This window comes from Crocodylus porosus, unplaced genomic scaffold, assembly GCF_001723895.1.
Source record: "Crocodylus porosus isolate Cpor-Errol unplaced genomic scaffold, CroPor_comp1, whole genome shotgun sequence".
NCBI lineage: Eukaryota > Metazoa > Chordata > Crocodylia > Crocodylidae > Crocodylus > Crocodylus porosus.
Genome location: NW_017728947.1, coordinates 10,628,731 through 10,647,079, shown reverse-complemented (window position 1 = coordinate 10,647,079; position 18,349 = coordinate 10,628,731). Strand labels below are relative to the sequence as shown.

General features: G+C 39.3%; 1 protein-coding gene across 7 annotated transcripts in view; it reads right to left on the bottom strand.

Moving 5' to 3' along the window:
- Positions 1 to 7,976: 7,976 nt before the first annotated feature.
- The window catches only part of SOX6 (SRY-box 6), a 528,512-nt gene continuing 518,139 nt past the window's right edge, over positions 7,977 to 18,349 (bottom strand). For all 7 annotated transcript variants that reach the window (XM_019551786.1, XM_019551785.1, XM_019551787.1 and 4 more), the window contains one exon: positions 7,977 to 15,256. In XM_019551786.1, coding sequence (XP_019407331.1) covers positions 14,953 to 15,256 — 304 coding nt within the window. In that variant the 3' untranslated portion in view covers positions 7,977 to 14,952. The remainder of the gene's footprint in view (positions 15,257 to 18,349) is intronic.

Genomic DNA, 18,349 nt, shown 5'->3' with positions numbered 1-18,349 from the left:
AACGGCCACAGGTTGTTGGAGAGTAGGTTTAGATTAGACATCCATAAGAACTACTTCACAGTCAGGGTGGCTAGGATCTGGAACCAGCTTCCAAGGGAAGTGGCGCTGGCTCCTACCCTGGGGGTCTTTAAGAGGAGGCTTGATGCTTACCTAGCTTGAATCATTTGAGCCCAGTTCTTTCTCCTGCACAGGCAGGGGCTTGGACTTGAAGATCTACAAGGTCCCTTCCATACTTCTATGATTCTATGACTTTGTTTGTGACAACAGAAAAATAAGTCCATAACAGGTAATACCCACATACATTCTAAAGAGAATATAGGATGTCATATCAGCTTTAAGTAAGTGACATTAATGCTCAGCATTCACCACCTCAGGTACCTGCTCTAAACATAATGTCTCCCCAGCTTTGGATGCTATGATACTATAAGATGCAGAGACACAAATGGCCAGTGGTTAGTGATATTCACTGTATCCATGTCTGTGATGTTCTAATAATATTATGATTATGACTGCATGAAATGCTAGAAATGTTCTACTATATTGTATTATGACATCAGGAGCTCACCAGAAAGAATAGTCCACCCTATTATATCTGCTCAAAAAACTAACTGAACTTTGCATGCCTTATTGCTATTAGCTATATGGGAGTGTCTGGAAATTATAATAGATGTTGCATTGGACCTTTAGTTTGTAAGATATTAAATAATGTCAGTCCTATTTTATTTACATATAAAGCAATGGTGTTGAACCTTCTGGTCCCATGGGCTGGATGAATGGCATGGAACCAACCTGCAAGCTGGATCCCAAATGGGGATGGCATGTGGGTCACTCCCATGCACTGGCCCAATCCCACACTCAGATCCAATCATGCACAGACTCAGCACACAGGTGCAATCTGGGGCACTGACCTAATCCAGTATGCTGGAACCAACCCCATGCATCAACCCCACTGTGGACTGGTGATCTAGCATGCAGGGCCACATCATCTGGCCTGCAGGGCTCCTCACAGGTCTGGAAATTCGATGGCAACAGCAATGGCAGCAAGCCAGCAATTACTGCTGCCACCACTCTCTTGCCACCAAATTTCTGGACCTATGGGGAGCCCCTTAGGCTGAATGACATGACTCCATCAGCCAGATCTGGCCAACATGCCACAAGTTGAACACCAGTGATTTAGAGGATTAATAAATCTGTTGGACCTCTCACCATGGATTCTTCTTCACTGTAGTGCCATAAAGTAGAAGAGCTATTTCTTAGTCACCATCAGTAACTGATTATACACCCAACTTGTTCTCTCTAATATTGCTAGGACAGTCATTAGACTCCCATCTTTATGTAAAAGGGGGCTACTGGTCATTATTCTTTGCAACATTCACATGTTGAGAAAACATATATTTAAGTTTATTGTCACTTATTGGCAGCAAAAGATGTGATTTGCCTTTTCTGTGCCCCTAAATTCAGATTTTAGTTTTATAAATGAAAAGCTTTCTAGTTTATGAAGGGAAAAACTGAACCCCTAGTATTAGGTAGCTTGTACCAGAAGCTTTGCAGAAAGCCTTATTTTCTTACCATGTGACATAAGATTCAATTCTTTTTTTTTCTTCTCCAGGATATAGCCTTTGCTTTGACAAGAGCTGCAACTACTGTAGTAGAATAGCTTCACATCCTTCAAGTGTAGGGTTTGTGATAAAAAAATATTGCATTAAGGTGCTTGCTTTCCAGATACACTTATAATTATCACCAAAGAATTCTAACCAGATCTTGCCAGTGACATTCTACATGCCAAAATGGGTAATACAGTCAAATTTAGATTCAGATTTTTTGATTACCAATCAAACAAGTATAGATCATCATAAGACTCCTCCGCAAGTCTTTAAAGTAGACATCAGACTCTAGGTTAAATTGCTAAGTAACCAATAATCAAGTCTTTAGTCATGCTTTCCAAAAACCTTACACTAACTTCCTGAATATACAGAAGCAGAAGCATGCACACTTCCTTGCACATACTTCTTGACTCCATACAAGTACTTACCTTCTTCTTATCAACTACACACTAACTCATTGCAGTGGGCCTGTCATAAGTTATTACATTGCTGGAAATACTTGCCATACCTCACAAAAAACCTGTCTGATTGGAAAATACTAAGGCTAAGTCTATTTAGGATCAGTACCTTTAAGAGTGACAAAGTTGTGGATACCAGTTGTTGGGAATAGTATGTTCCTGGTACCACTCTCATTCTGTACAGATCACAAGATCCAGTATTATAGATCCCATTGCTAATGTGACATTTATCTAAAGATGACTGAGACAAAGGTGAAACTGAATCACTACTTCTAGTATTTCATAGATTCATAGATGTAGGGTCAGAGGGGACCTGAGCAGATCATCAAGTCCGAACCCCTGCCCTGGGCAGAAATGAATACTGGGCTCATATGACACCCAAGTTAAGCTCATATGACCCACACTAGGTAGTTATCAAGCCTCCTTTTAAAGACCCCTAAAGTACGAGCCAGCACCACTTCCCTTGGAAGCTGGTTCCAGATCCTGGCTGCTCAGACTGTGAAGTAGTGCCTCCTGATGTCTAGCCTGAACCTACTCTGAATCAAATGCAAACTAAGTTCAAGCACCATTTTAGGGAATGTAAATGCTCCCTCACTGACATTCTGTAAAAATAGCAGTAAAATGGAGTATTTTATTAGTAAATCATCTAAATAGATTCATTGTTTCATAGTTAGTAGGGTTGGAAGGGACCTAAGCAGATCATCTAGTCTGACCCCCTGCCATGGGCAGGAAAGGATGCTGCGGTCAAACGACCCTGGCTAGGTGGCTGTCTAGCCTCCTTTTGAAGACCCACAAGGTAGGGGCAAGCACCACATCCCTTGGAAGTTGGTTCCAGCTCCTAGCCATCCTGACAGTGAAATAGTGCCTCCTGGTATCTAGCCTGAATCCACACTCTATCAACTTATAGCCATTGTTCCTTGTTACCCCCAGCAGTGCTCAGGGGAACAGGGACTCTCCCATTGCCTGCCGGTCCCCCTTGGCAAGTTCATAGGTGGCCACTAGATCCCCCCTCAGCCTTCTCTTGTGGAGGCTGAACAGGTTCATGTCCCATAGCTTTTCCTCGTAGCGCCTGCCCTGCTTCCTCCTGATCATGTGGGTGGCCCTCCTCTAGAACCTCTTGATGCTGTCCACAACCCTCCTGAAGTGCAGTGCCCAGAACTGGATGCAGTATTCCAACTGTGGCCTGACCAATTGTTTTTGGTTTGATATTGTTGCATTAACATCAGACACACATCAAGGAATATTATTTTTTTTAAGTGTGTCTTTCATTGGGGGACCACATTTTCAAATTTGGGAGGCTAAAGTTAGGTTTAAACCCATCTTAAAATCCCCAAATATAAATGGCCTAATTTTCAAATGGGGTGAGCACCCTGCTTGTCAAACTGTCTCCAAGACTGAGAGTTTAACCTCTCTCTAACAGAAGAGAGAAGGGAGCTCAGGTCTTCTGCTTCCCAAGTCAGCATTATTATCACCAAGCCATTGTAGGTTCCACCACCAACCACATTTTTAGAAGTGGCCATGACCATTAGATTTTCTGAGGATCTAAATCCTGTCAGCATGTAAACCGTGGCCTGACATTCATTTCCTGGGCAAAGCAGAGGAGTTTGGTGACAGACTATCTAGGTTCTAGAGCCCAACAAGGTCTAGACATGTGATGCACACTGAGTTGTTCAGAGTGGATAGTCCTGGGTCTATGCAGAACACAACACTAGGTGCTTGAAGAACATTTAAGAAACATGAACTGCATCTATGAAATCTATGTATCTTGTGGCTTAAGTGATGGCTAAATGGGGGGTGGAGAAACCTGTGCTGGATCACATTTTTGGATGTAGGTCATAGAATCATAGAATCAATGAGTCGGAAGGGACCTAGACAGATGATCGAGTCCGACCCCCTGCCATGGACAGGAACGAGCACTGGGGGTGGGAGGGGTCATAATACCCCAGCCAGGTGCCTATCCAGTCTCCAAGGTGTCTCCTAGGTGTCTCAGTTCAGTTTAACCTTGCTCTGAATATAGCCCATGATCCTTAATTTGTATAGACTTCACTTTCTTGCTTTTGTTAAACAAGGATGATCATACTTAGTTGCTTTGTAGCACTGTTGTTACTAGTTAATGTCTGTGAAGTGCTTTGAAGATAAAAGCGCTATGCTAGTGTTAAGTATTTTTGTTAGCTTGTTCTTTTTATTATCTTTAAAGGGGGAAAAGGTGTTATAATAAATACTTTTAAAAATAAAAACCAAAACATGTAAAGACAAGAATGCCAGAGATGAAAGAAAGCATAGCACAGTCAGAAATATAATCGTATTCCTCATTGTTATATTTTCAGTTGGTCCTGCACAGAAAGTAGAATTTTAATAGATACTGTGCTAAGGCATGACCTCACTTCATGTCTGTTCTTTAAATGATTTCTGTAAACAAATACTAGAACTGAACAAATATTTTGAATTGAATTGAGGTGTTTTTTGCCTCTTTGTCCATTCAAGAATTGCTGAGCTTTTCTTTTTTTCAAATTTGTTCATTATTCAAAATTATTCACTGAATCCTTTCTGTACACAGTTTTTGCTCTGTAGGTTGTTTGGGAGCAATTAACTGTGTGCATATTATATATAAAAAGTTGAGAAGCATTCGTTAGTGTTGGTTGGTTACACAGGCATGGGTGGAGCGTAAGTGCTTTCATAGTTTCATAGTTTCTAGGGTCGGAAGGGACCTGAGCAGATCATCTAGTCCGACCCCCTGCCATGGCAGGAAAGAGTATTGGGGTCAAACGACCCCAGCGAGGTGATTGTCAAGCCAATTTCCTTTGTCACAGGAAAAAAACATATATTTGTCCTAGGTTAGCAGGTTGTCTAGCAAAACATTGTCCTGGGGTTCCTAGTGACAAAATAATATAATTATTTCTATTTCCTGAGTGACTGAATGCAACTCTGGGCAACCCTGGTTCATAAAGGAGCATATATATCCTAAATATACCTAAGCTTAAGATATATTACTCATAAAATTAAAATTAGATGCATGATTAAAAATCTTGCTGAATGAGGGTCAGAATTTTGGTGCAAATATTGGCATTTACAAGTTCAAAATTCACTATGATTATTACTCTGACATTCACTAAAATCTACTGTTTCTTTAAAAAAAATATTTCTCTGGGAATATTTATTAGCTAGAATAGTTGCAAAAACCAGTCACATGGAGGGGCATAAACACCATTAAAGCAAATGCAGATTTTTGTAATGCAATGGAAGAGTTGAGGGGAAAATTCTGAAGCACTAATAATTACCTGTTGCACTCCATAACAAGATGGAGTGATCATTCCCTGATGAACTAAAACCTCCCACAAGTCTCTAAATAAGCTGCAATATAAGTACAGAAGCTTTTAATTTACTCTGTCACGACAGCCTTTAAAATGTCCCTAAGTAGTTCTTAATACAATTGACCACAATGATTTTGTCACGGTAATTATGTTGTACTGTGTCAATCATCAGGAAGTGTTAATATAAACTAGAACAGCGCTGAAGGAATTTGTTATGGGCTGTCATGTCAAGAACCCAAATGCTAACCTACAGTGGCCTTTAATACGATAGATTATTAGAACTACTAAGAGATCAGAGTACAATTAATCCACAGATTTAACAGTCCTCAACTGTAGTGGGACTTGAAACAATTAAGCAATAATGGATGACAGGAAGGACACTTCCTGGCAGCTAATGACCAACAACAGTATTTGAAGGCCCTTAACCCAGCTGATTATTAACTGCTGGAAAAGACACAACCGGAATCTCACAGTTGCTCTTACAAACCACATATTAAGAAAATAAATCCATGACTTAATTTTTTCCCCTGTGCCAACTACTGTAATTTGGTTATCATTCTAATAATTCACTGCTGAAAAAATACCAGCATGGTAACCAATGAGAAAGGACCTCATCTGGAACTTTCTAATTCAAAAAATTTTAAAAGCGCAGAAGTGATAATGACACCAAAGGAACCGGTCATTATGCCTCACAAGTAAAATCTATGTTAAAGATCCCAGTTGTATTTCTAGTCTAAGGGGAAGTGTGCTTTAAGGCATGAAAACAAAACTGGGCCTCAGGACCTCCCGAGCTCTAGTCTTGAAACTTATCACCACCCTCTTGATCATCAAAAAACCATCTTCTATCTCCATGCCTTAGTTTCTCCATGAATAAATAGGGAGAAACAATATCTGAATCTCTCACAGGGTGCTAGGAAGCTTTAATTAGTGTTTGTCAAGCACTATGATACAGGCCTTTGACAGATGTCATACGGTAGCAATGTGTTATTAGTGAACTCATTAGCACTTAAGACTGTATTACATAAATTTAAGACTAAAATGATACAAGACAGAGATGCTGAGAAGTGTGATCTCCTCATAATGAAATTTGATGGTGCAGGATGAGATTCTGCAGATTACCCAGTGCTATATACTGGTTCACATTCTGCTCCTCGCATGATCAGGGGATGTGCACACTGGCCAAGTGCTAGCTAAACATACCCTTCTTGCTGTTCTGTGGCCATTGTGCCTCAATGGTGCATAGGTCAGGAGCATCTCCTAGCTCATCCTTGTATCTCAAGGAAGTATTTTTTCTGGTTGCTAATGTTCAGTATCATGGCTTCTCATGAACCTATTCCTCGCCTCCTTGTGCTCTTTATTTACATGCATGGCAGCCAGACTGACAGCATATTTTCACTGTTTCCAGGATTGTCGCTCTCAATTAACTTTATTTTCAGCTTAAGTGATAGCAAAGAAAAAACTCAGGTCTTCCAATAGGAGTTAGGAAATATCAAATTAAGGCTAAGATTCCACTCTCAACTGGTGTAAACTGCCTTAGACCCTTGACTTTGTGCCTGCAATGGGTGATTCATATTTAGACCTGGTAACAAGGGTGTAGGCCTTAGCTACAGGTTTCCATGATTGCACTACCTTATTCCATTTCTTTGTCACGGTCTTTGATCTCAAAGTCATTTCCACATCATACAGATTGCTGTGCATTTGAAGTAGAAGTGAAGTTGTGCAGCCTTTTCTTCTTTGACATGAAGGTTGCAGAAGGATAAATCTTTTGTTATGAGTCAATGACAAAATCCTGACACCATGCAAGTCACTAATTTTTTGTCAGAATTCATGGGCAGATATACAGAACTCTAAAATATTTCATCATGTCGCTTTCATTACTTGTGCCTTTTTTAATAGGCATGTGTATTATGTTGTCTCCAGGGATATAAGGATGCCTTCCTTCTTGGACATTTGAGGGTATTTGGCTTGTTCAGTAACTAAAACTGGCCTGAAACCTGAGGTAGTGCACATCCAGAATTCTCTATTACATTATATTTTTTACAGTGCACATCGGTGTAATTTACTCTTTTCCTTTGAAAACTATGACTAAGAAATTACTCATTCAAAAGCTGATCATAATATAGAAAGGAGAACGGTTCACACATAAGGCAATATGGCCTTATAGTTTTTCATGTTGTCAAGTTTGGATAGTTTGTTTAAGTATTTCTCAAGGGGGAAAAAGAGAAGTAGTGGGGACAGGTTTTGTCTCAAAGCAGGTATATGTTTTGTCTCATTTCCACTTGATAAAAACCCATCTTGGATTACAATGCTTCCACAAGCATTTTCTGCTTTTACAGACCATAATGCACACTGAGGAAATTATCAAGGAAGTCTATCATGGCAGATAGCATCAGTGAATTTAGGAGCCAGATAAATGCCTTGTAGCATACACAAGGATTGAGAAAACAGTGAAGAGCATGAAAGTGATGCTGATAAACTTCAAGGGGGCAGACTGATTGGGCCAAGTAGTCTCTTCCTGTACTGCAATTCCTTCTGATATTAACTCAGACAGATAAAGTCTAAAAGAAATAATAGGAGAGGCAGAGAAATAGCCACACACATCATAAAACAAAATTTATCTTTAATTTGTAAGTGTCAACAGCAGTACAAAAGATGGAGTGATGGTGAATAGATTAAGGGTAGAGAGGACAGTCTTGAGGTAAATGAGCATAAATAGGCAGTCTTATAGACACTCCCCTGAGGGGTCCGAACCCCTATCATGGCATATCCGGTATCACCCAAAGATGACATGTTTAACATATCAGGAAAGCACCTTGTGCAAAAAAAAAAAAAATCTAAATAATAAAAAAGAAACAAAATCCCCCCCACCCCACCCCAAACATGTAGGTAAGGTGCCAACATACACCAGAATATACTGAATAAGGACAGTGTCTTTCAATTTTGTCTTTTCCATTAATTACTGAGGCAGAGGAGGAGAAGACTCTTAAAAGTACCACTGAAAGATTATTTAATATTTAGTTTACCTCACGTCAATACTGCACAACAAAATCCAAGAAGTCTCTTTATGCAATGAAGCAAAGCTAAGAATAATGATTCTCTTATTTTTTTTAAATTGAGAACAGATTTTTTTTAATCAATATCCTTAGCAAACTTTTTTTTTCTTTTTTACTGTATCAAGAGGAGAGTGTGAGAAAGATGTGATGGCAACCTTTAAGTTCATTTAAAAACTTTACACTGGACTGTACAAGATTTTTTTTTTGATAAACTATTTACATTTTCAGACTTTAAAACATATTCAAAGCAGCAATAGACACTAGTTTTTCCTCTAAACGCCCAAATAATTACCAGCCATGGGCCCAGGTAGGTACCTGCATTGTATATAGAATTTCTACAAAGAAAACCTGCCAGTTAAATTTGCTAGTGGGTGTCTAAACAGCAGCCCTACCACTTTAAGAGCCTCACCCACAGTGTTGCTATAGGAACCAAAGCATAGTACCTTGACAAGAGAATCTCAGTTGTCCCAACAGCTCTACACAAACTTTACAATTTGAAACAGCAGCTAGCATGTCAGTCCAGCATGTCAGTGAATTGTGCTGATTAAATTAACATAGAGTACAATCTCACAATATACATCACAAACAAATTACAATGTCAGGAAATAAGAGTTACAGTAAGATAAGTTATGTAGTAACAGCTTATAAGCTTGTCTTAATGTAATAAAAAAATTTTTACATGGCAAATACAATAATGAATGAACATAAATGCTAAGCATCCTAATTTGCTACAAGCTGAAGGAGGATACAAGGAAAAAAAAACGGTGCTTTCGAGAAAGCAAAACACAAATGACAAAGGAAGACAAACGGAGAATGCACACTAGCAGGTCTGCAATGTGCAGCATACAAACAGTTAAATATTTGCACATTCCCCATACTCCAAGAGCACCAAGGACCTCACTTGTGTTTTTTTGTTTTGTTTTGTTTTTAGGAAAGCAGAAATTAAAGCAAGCCATGTTACAAAGTTGCTTTTTGAGCTTTCATATTGCCATAGATATCAATTTGAAAAGTTTTCCTTTACCCAACCCATCCCACCCCATTGCACCCAATGTGTGAACTCTCAGAATACTTCTTTGTCACTTTTTTCAAATGTATCTGGTACTTCAAAGAAGGGTAGTGGAGTCAAAATGAAATATACTTGCCTATGTATCTACATTAATGCTTTTCATTCTGTAGTAAGACCCTGGCAGTATATTAAAAATGTAGTATGAGCTGAGAAAAAGCACAGCTATTAATGGGTTTCTATAAAAACTTTTGGGGAGAAGTTATTTTATAAGGAAAAAGAGCAAGTGTTTTGTAAAAGATTAAATGAGGTCACATAGTATTATTCTTTTAAAAGAACATGCTTTAGTGCCAACTTGAGCCTTAAACAAGCATGCAAATACCTAGGGTCTGAGACCATTTGTCAACTTCCCATTAAAAATATGAAGAACTGCATTGTCCATTGTACTGGTGTGTTCTTGAGTGCAGTTATTAGCACTGTGACCATGGTCAGTCAAAGATTTAAGCATCTGCTTGTTTCAACACACATTCCTGGTTGTGCTGAATCCAATGGAACACCTCATATGCTTAACATTGAGCAGGTTCTTAAGTGTTTCATGGGAGAGGGCATAAATTATTTATTTTTGCTAATAAATGATTTCTTATGAAGGATTGAGAAATTTAACATATTTAACAAGACAAAGAGATATCCCTTAGGGGACGGTGCCTAGGGGATGTTTGTGTTTACACACAAATCCAAAATTGTTTTCATCTGACTTCTGTACTCTTCATAGATTGTAGCATTTACTGTAACGCCCACTAAATAATAATGTCCCCATATTGTTTTGCATTTCCCACCCCATAACAACTCTCTCCTTTGCCTTCCTCCACCTCTTGATTAACCTCAGCACACCTGTTCTTGGTCATATCTAACCCTGTGCATTTTCAGCATCTGGCTCCACCAACTAAATGGTAATATGTGAATGCTGGTAATACATGAATGCTTAAGTGGGTCAGAATTGGACACTCTCATGACAGTCATTCTTCCATGTAAAGCTGCACCCTGGAAACCAGGGATTAGTTTCCATTAAGACTTTGTTTTCTATTTGGCCAAAGACCAAGTGAAGTGAACTATTTAATTTTAGCTGGTAACAGACTGCTTCAGGAGTGTTGTTCTCTTGAAAATAACTCTTTTATAACTTTCCAGAAAGAAAATATATTGCATCTGCTAATTAAATAGGGAAATATACTGTATAACTGCATCTGTTCACAATGAAAATAGTTTTTACTATAGTTGCTCATTACCTGAATGGAATTAATACAATTTTTTTTTATCAGAATTATTCTGGGGGACCCAAACACAATGCTAAAAACAATCCCACAAGCCCTCTTTACATATCGGGTGAAGAGTTTTCTGTTATCAACTCCTGATTTGACAACTCTATTACATAATGAACACAGAAATAAACCAATTTAGCATTATTATATCTAATTAGCATGGCAAGGACTCTCTTAATGATGAGAATCCTCCCAAGCACATTTTTTTTAGCCTCCAATATGCCATTTGTGTTAGTTTAGCTCCTATACAAATATAGCTATTTTGTCAGTTTGCTCGGATTAGCAAAACAAATTGCATTTCCTACCAGCTGTGTTGGAAAATTTGTATGTTCCTTCATAAGGAAAAAGAAAAAAAAGTATTCTGTGTTTGTGGAATATGGGATTATCCAAAGTCAGTGGAAGCACAAGTGAGGCATCTTGCTGTCCCAGCTACAGGTCCACAATACTGCTCTCATGCTGCGGGTGTAAATTCAGCATCTACATGAGGTACAGCGATTTGTCAGCATTTAATATGGACCAACATACACTGATATAGAACAAAAGTAAATACATAACTTATACTTCACTAAGTATCCATGAACAAAAAATAAAATTCTATTTCCTATGTTATATTTACACAATTTAAAAAAAATCTAAAATGAGATGGTAAATTCATCACAAACTTTGTTTTGAGCTCCGATTAATATAGTAAAAATGATGTTTTTTGTTATGATTGTCCTTCCATGATTTCCACTGACATTTTAGAGTCAATGCCGACTAATAAATACAACATGATTATATTCACAATTTAGAGTCAAATACTCCCCTCCCACTCTCCCAACCAATAAATGCAGTTTTTACAATCTGGTGATTCCTGAATAGCCAATCACTTTTAAGAATGTGGCCTTAAGTTACAGATCATCAGCACTGAGGCAGGACTGGAGCTAAAACAAAGTGTTCATACATACATGTATTTTGCATAAATAAATGAAATAACAAGACATAAAAATGACTCAAATCCGGCAACTGTGAGGCAGGCCCACACGAGTCGAAACAGATGACTTTTGTTCATGTAGTTTTCGTACAACAGTTTCACATTAGTCAGAAGTGATAAAAAATACCATTTATATCCAGTGCTTATAACACTTATGAAACAACATCTGTGAGTGTGTGTTTTTTTGTACTACAAGCAAAATCAAGTTTCAGTCCTAAAGAACAGTCCTTTGTTCTCCACCAGCCTGCAGAATATTATTTTGGCATGGTCATAAAATTAAAAAAATTAATCTACTAATCTAAATGTTTGCCTTTGTGCAAAAATAATTACATAAAATACAATGCTAGCAATACAGCATTCTACCTATGCAACAAAACCAGAAGGGAAAAAAAGAGAAAAGAAATGACACAGGGGGAGGGAGAGATATTTATAACTGGAGAATTCTGTAAGACATTAATAAATAGTAATCTTTTTAGGAAATAATGGTACCCTCCCCCCAAATCCAAGCTAGATGTGTTAAAAACAGTTCAAAATCCCCAAGCAATATTAAGACCAAAAACACTTTCTATCAGTACCTTAGCCAGCTTAAAGAGGGCGCTCACCAGCTAATGACAAAACATATGCCTTTAAAGTCTTGGCTAGACCAGTTTATTGCTTATTCAACATGGACTCAGAATACGCTTAAATAAATAGTAAAAATATAGTATTTTGTTCCAAATCACCAAATGGTCAGAGAAATTTGACCATTGTGTTTCTATTATCTTTATGAATTGTCCTGTAAACTGAACAATCTTTTTTTTTTCCTTTTTCCTTTTTTCCTTTTTTTTTCTTCTTTTTTTTCTTTTTTTTTCTTCTGCACATTTAAATGCAATTCCTAAAGTGGTGACACTGGCTATCTCTGCTCAGACAGGTATTTCTGCAGCTGCGATGGGGAAATAACAAATCACAACATACCACATCACCATTTGGTCTGACAGGAATTTCTGCAAGATTGTGTGATGGTATGAATATAACCTGCAGTAATACTGCACCCATTTTGTCATATGGGATCTGAAACTCAATGGGAAGATCCTTTTGACTTTGGTAGAGACTGGGGCAGGCCCATACACGTTTATCTGCTCCTGTCTGACCTTGCAGGTTACTGAGTTCTTTGTCAAGGTGCACAATAAAGTCCCCAGGAGCTGAAAATCCTTAGCACATGTACAAGATCAGGTCCATACTACAGTGATTTTTTTTGTAAATAATAATAATAGTAGGGGAGTGAAGAAGTCAGAGACTTTGTTTTCTTTTTTTCTGGCTGTGACATTCAATAACTTTTAAACCTCAGAACAATCTCCCATATATGTTAAGCAGAAGTTGTCTTTCTAATTACTATGTTTATAACAATAATTTAAAATTAACTTGTCATTTCTTTCAGCCAAAGATCCCAAAGCACTTGACATACATTAGTCAAGTCCAACAATACTACTGTGAGATTAAGAATTATCATTATCCTTACTTTATGGTTGAAAACATGGAAGCCCTGAAAACCTGCAAGCATATACATTAGGAGCAAACTTACATTTTGGTACAAACATTAAGGATTTATACGACTGGGACTTAAATGATTTGCTCACAGTCATACCATCAGAGCATGAGTGAGCCTAGAAAGGAAATCAGGAGCTCTGGGTCCCATTCTCATGTGACTAATGTCTGATGACTATACTATGATGCTCCATTTACCTTGGTTTCCCATTTAGACTTTTGTGACTTCTCTCTCCCTCTCACTCTTACCCCATCCAAGAATGTCACATATAAATTGCTGAATAAACACATGAAAGACAGCAAAAAGTTCCTTCAGGTGACAATGGGGATGACAGTGACTGGAACCTTGATTTACTGCAGGATTGTACAGTGCAAATTCATCCCTGCAGCTACTGAAGAGGAAGGGTATTAGTCTCCACTGGCTGTTCATATCTGTATACTGTAGAGTAGTACAGTGTTACCTAAGTATAAACATAGATATATAGGAATTCTTGTACTATACGTACATATTAAAAGCATTATTTTTTGTATTACATACAGTACAGCATTTCCAGATGTTGTTTATATGTGCAGTGTTACGGAAACAATCAGATTTCCCATTCACATATTCTATTTTCATTTTGGGAACAGGTGCATTCTTATTTTATGGCACCTGCATATTTGGGGGGAAAAATGGGAAAGGGCTTTTTAAAATTTTGATAAGGAATTGGAAGTGTAATGCCACCAACAGTACTTTTAAAAATAAATATTAAGTATTTGGACCCTTGACATTCTGGAATGAATAAATTAATTAAGAGAAAATGTATTAAGACTGAATGCAAGGGTTAAAAGCAAAGGGACAGAGAATGTAGTCAGAGGTGGCCTCACACTACTAAGACAGGCCTGTCCATAGCTGGTGATCGCTCTTTTGTGCTTACTTAATATGTCACACTAATGGCACAATCAAGAAGCAAAAGCAATTGGGCACATGCACTGTGGCAACCATGTTCACTACTTAAGAATATCCTGTCTCCAGATTCCTGAGTACTTTACCATTTTCTGGAAAAAAAATTCTGTTTTCACTATATTTTTTAAGATGCCAAAGGATTGTCTAAGACTTTACAGTGTCTCCCTTAAGACTTTGTTTTAAAATGTTAAGATTCAAAAGTTATGAAAAGTTTGGCACATCAGAAGTTAGCTATACATATGGAAAAAATGGAATTCAGAGACCTTTTTTCTTGTTTAAAAGATGAGCTATGATGCACAGATGCGCACACTTGCAGACTTGTTCTGTTTCACAATATGAAATCGGCGGTTTTTGTTTTCTAAAATAATCCAGAATAAAAACACATTCACAACCTGTAGGCTGGCACAGCATACCTGAGTGAGAATGTAGAACCCCCATCTAAAACAGTAACTTAAACCTTTATCAGCATCCAAAAGGAAAAAAAGACAAAAGGTAAGACTTGTAAGACAGCTATTGAATCATATAAGTTTTCAAGTCCTGATGCCTGATATTTAATATATGTCTTCACCTAAATTAAAAAAAAGTTCATGAAAAATTAGGGAACAATCTGTCTCACACGTTAAGAAACATTTAAGACCATTCTGCTGATGTAACTGTAGGAGCCACACATGCATGCAGGCTCTGTAAGAACTTTTTGTTCAAAAAACAAAAAACAAAAAAAAAAACCCAAATGAGTCAGAGTACTTTAATTCTGCGAACACTCCTCAGTTGGCACTGACTGCCTCAGGGGCTTCATTTTCACTGCTATAGTCTGATTTGGGATCATCCTCATAGTCCTCGTACATTTCTATTTCATCCTCTCCATTTATCATTTCGTTTCCAGCAAGGCTTCCGCTGTCCGTCTTCATACCATAAGTGCTCTGAATGACAGGGATGCTGGGCTCAGGGCTGGCAGAAGTGCTAGAGCAATCAGATGTCATCTGAGGTGATGGTGTGGTAGTTGCCATGGTAATAGCACCAGGATAGACAACACCTGTTCCTGTGGTGATTGGAATCTGAGGCTGCTGTCTGCAAGGAAACACAAGAGTGGGATACGATTACCTTCAGTTTAGAACTGGAGTGGAACCCTAGCATGTGCGCCAAACAAAAGGAAAGCTTAAGGCTTGGACAAAAGGTGCTGGTGTACTCAGAGGTTCAGATCCTTATCTTGTAAGCTGCTGTGTGCGGACTTAGCTCCCACCAGTTGCAACTGGAGAACTGAGATTGTTCAGCAACTTGCAAGGTCTGAACTTTTGATGTTTTAATCTAAGATGGACTGCACTCAGACACAACAGGCTCAAGCCACAGGAGGATATAGATGGCTAGGTGCTGCCACTGTGGGCACTTAAGTCCAAAATATACTTCCTTAAAACTCCTGGTTAGCAATTTGTCTAACCTTACAGGCCAGTAATATAACGGGGGGGGGGGGAAGGGGAGCAAGCAGGGCACTAGCTCCAGTTGCCAATTTAGGGGGACTGCCCAAATAGCAGTCCCTGGGAAGCCCATGCAGTGGAAAGCTCAGTTTTGACTGTTACAAGAGGAACTATTTTGTAGGGCTGTGTAAAGCTTCAGCCCCTGATTTGATCTGGTGGCGAGTCAGCCTGATTTGATGGCCAAATCTCTGAATCCAAATCGAATCGGGAGACCCTTTAATCGAATTGGAACCCTCTGAATCAATTCAGAGAGATTCAGCAAGATTCAGAGATTCAGACATAGACACCGCTTTAAGTGTTTTTCTCTACATAGCTCAAGGTACCAGGCAGCTCATCAACACTGTAATGCTGGGGCAGATATAGTGTCCCTCAGGAGTGCAGAAGGGAGAGGGGGGTCCCCCAGCACACTTAGCAGTAGATCCAGAAGGAGACCAAAAGCACTTCCAGTCCACTTCCAAGTCTGCTGGGGAGTGCACAGGGGGCCTCCCACGCTCCCCTGCCTCAGTGACTGGTGCTTCCTGGGTCTGGGAGGGTACCCAGGGTCCCACCATTGCCGATCAGTGAGCCAGGGGGTGTGGCGGGGGGGGGCCTGGTGCAGTCCCCTGTGAACCGAGGAGTGGACTGGAAGTACTTCTGGTGCACTTCCGGGTTTGCCACTGAGCACACAGGGGGTCCCCCTGTGCTCCTGTGGGATGCTCCATCCACCCCAGCATCACAGCATTCATGAGTCACACCTGGTCCTTGAGGTAGAAGGAAAAACATTTAAAGCTGTGTCTATGGCCAAATCATTGATTCTCTGAATCAGCATCAAATCTTCAGATTCAGATTCAGTCAAATCAAATCAGGGACAGTGATCTAAATCAGCAAATTGAGCCACTGCCCCCGATTCAGGCCAAATCTGTATCAAATACAGCCTGTTTCGCACACCCATACTATTTTGATAGGTGATGCAGATCCCTAACACAAGGGATAAGTACAGACATTACATATATCATGCATTAAGCAGGCAAAAAGCTCTCTAAAGCCATAACTGAACAGAGTTCATGGCTCTTAGAGTTAAAAATGGTGACTTGCACTCTAAGTTAACCCCCAATGGATGTGTACTAACCTAACACACTTTCTATTTGAGCACTTTATTAGATGTCTGTGCCAGATTCCATCGAGGGTTAACTCATAGTTTGATTGCCAGCTTGGCACCCCTCAGTTTGCTCTCTGGTACTCAGCACAGGCATATGCACATACATACCTGCACATGCACACAAACCACTCTCCTGCCCAGGGCACAGAAGATTCTAGCTAAACCTCTGCTACTGCCCCCAAGAATAACAGGTATAGTGATAAAAGTGATAATTTAAAGATGTTCTCTAATTTAGAGGAAGATCCCTAGATTGGGAAGCGGTCCCTTCCAATTTGGGAGGTAATTGGGAGGTGGTCACTCAGTTAAATAGTTTTTGGTCAGAGACTGACATAGGATTTGTAGGGGTTGCTCACTGATCCAAAATAAAACCTGTTGTTCACCTCTTCTCACTCATATGTATTTGTGTTTATTGAACCCTGTGACTGCTACATGGTGTAAGTGGTGAACAAAAATGAACATGAAAAAACTGAGATCCAAACTGAAGAAGTTGGAACTTGAGAGTAAGTGGAGCAATGTAGCCACATGGAAGGACACAGGCCTCTGTAAGTGATCTGCCTGCACAGTTAAGTATAAGGACAATCAGTCATGGGAGTTTTGCAACCTTCACTTGCCCTTCAGCTGTCAAGCCACATAGCAGAAAACTGGAGGAGATTCAGACAACGGTTGATGGAGTACTTAATAGCTACCAGGGCAGAAGAGAAAAATGACAAAATCAAATTCTTGATCTTTTTGCGCATTGTGGGGGAGGAAGCCCTAGCTGCTTATAATCCCTTTACCTTCAAAGAAGGCCAAAGTATGCAGTTAAGTGTAATACTGTCCAAATCTGAGGACATACAAAAAAGAATAAGATCCTCGAAAGACACATTTTTATATGCAAACAAACAAACAGCAGGAGAAAGTATAGATCAGTATGTTACTGAGTTAAAGAGACTAAGAACTGTGTTTTTGGAAACTTGAAGGAATCTCTGATTACTTGTGGCATTGCAAACACCACTTTCTGAGAAATACTATTGTGTGAGGGAAACTTGCCTGTAGAAAAGTCTATCCAAATGTGCAAAGCAGGAGAAACTATGAAGGCCCAGGCCGAAGAACTGAATGTACCAAATTGGGTTGTTCAGGCAGTAGGCCAGAAAGCATCTGGCCAGAAGAAAGCACCACACAGAATAGATTTTCATTAGCAAGGAATAAGCCAAAGGTAGGAGAGCAAAAGCGCCAACATGCACCAAATGTGGAAGACAACATGGATCCAAACGTTGTGCTGTATTTGGAAAGCTCTGTTTTGACTGTTACAAGAGGAACTATTTTGCCAGGTGGTACAGATCTCTAACGCAAGGGTGATGTAAAAATCTCGGTTCGTTTCTTTGGAGGCTCATGAATATTAATGATCCTTCAGGCATACATTGTTGGTGATACAAAAGGTATATATTTGCAAATAGGGTCAGAGAGAGAGACAAAAGATCAAACCCTCTGCCCGCGGGGAACACTTCTCAGCAGGCTTTTATCCCCTCTCTCCTGAGCACGTGTACAGAAGCAGGAACTCTTACAACTCAT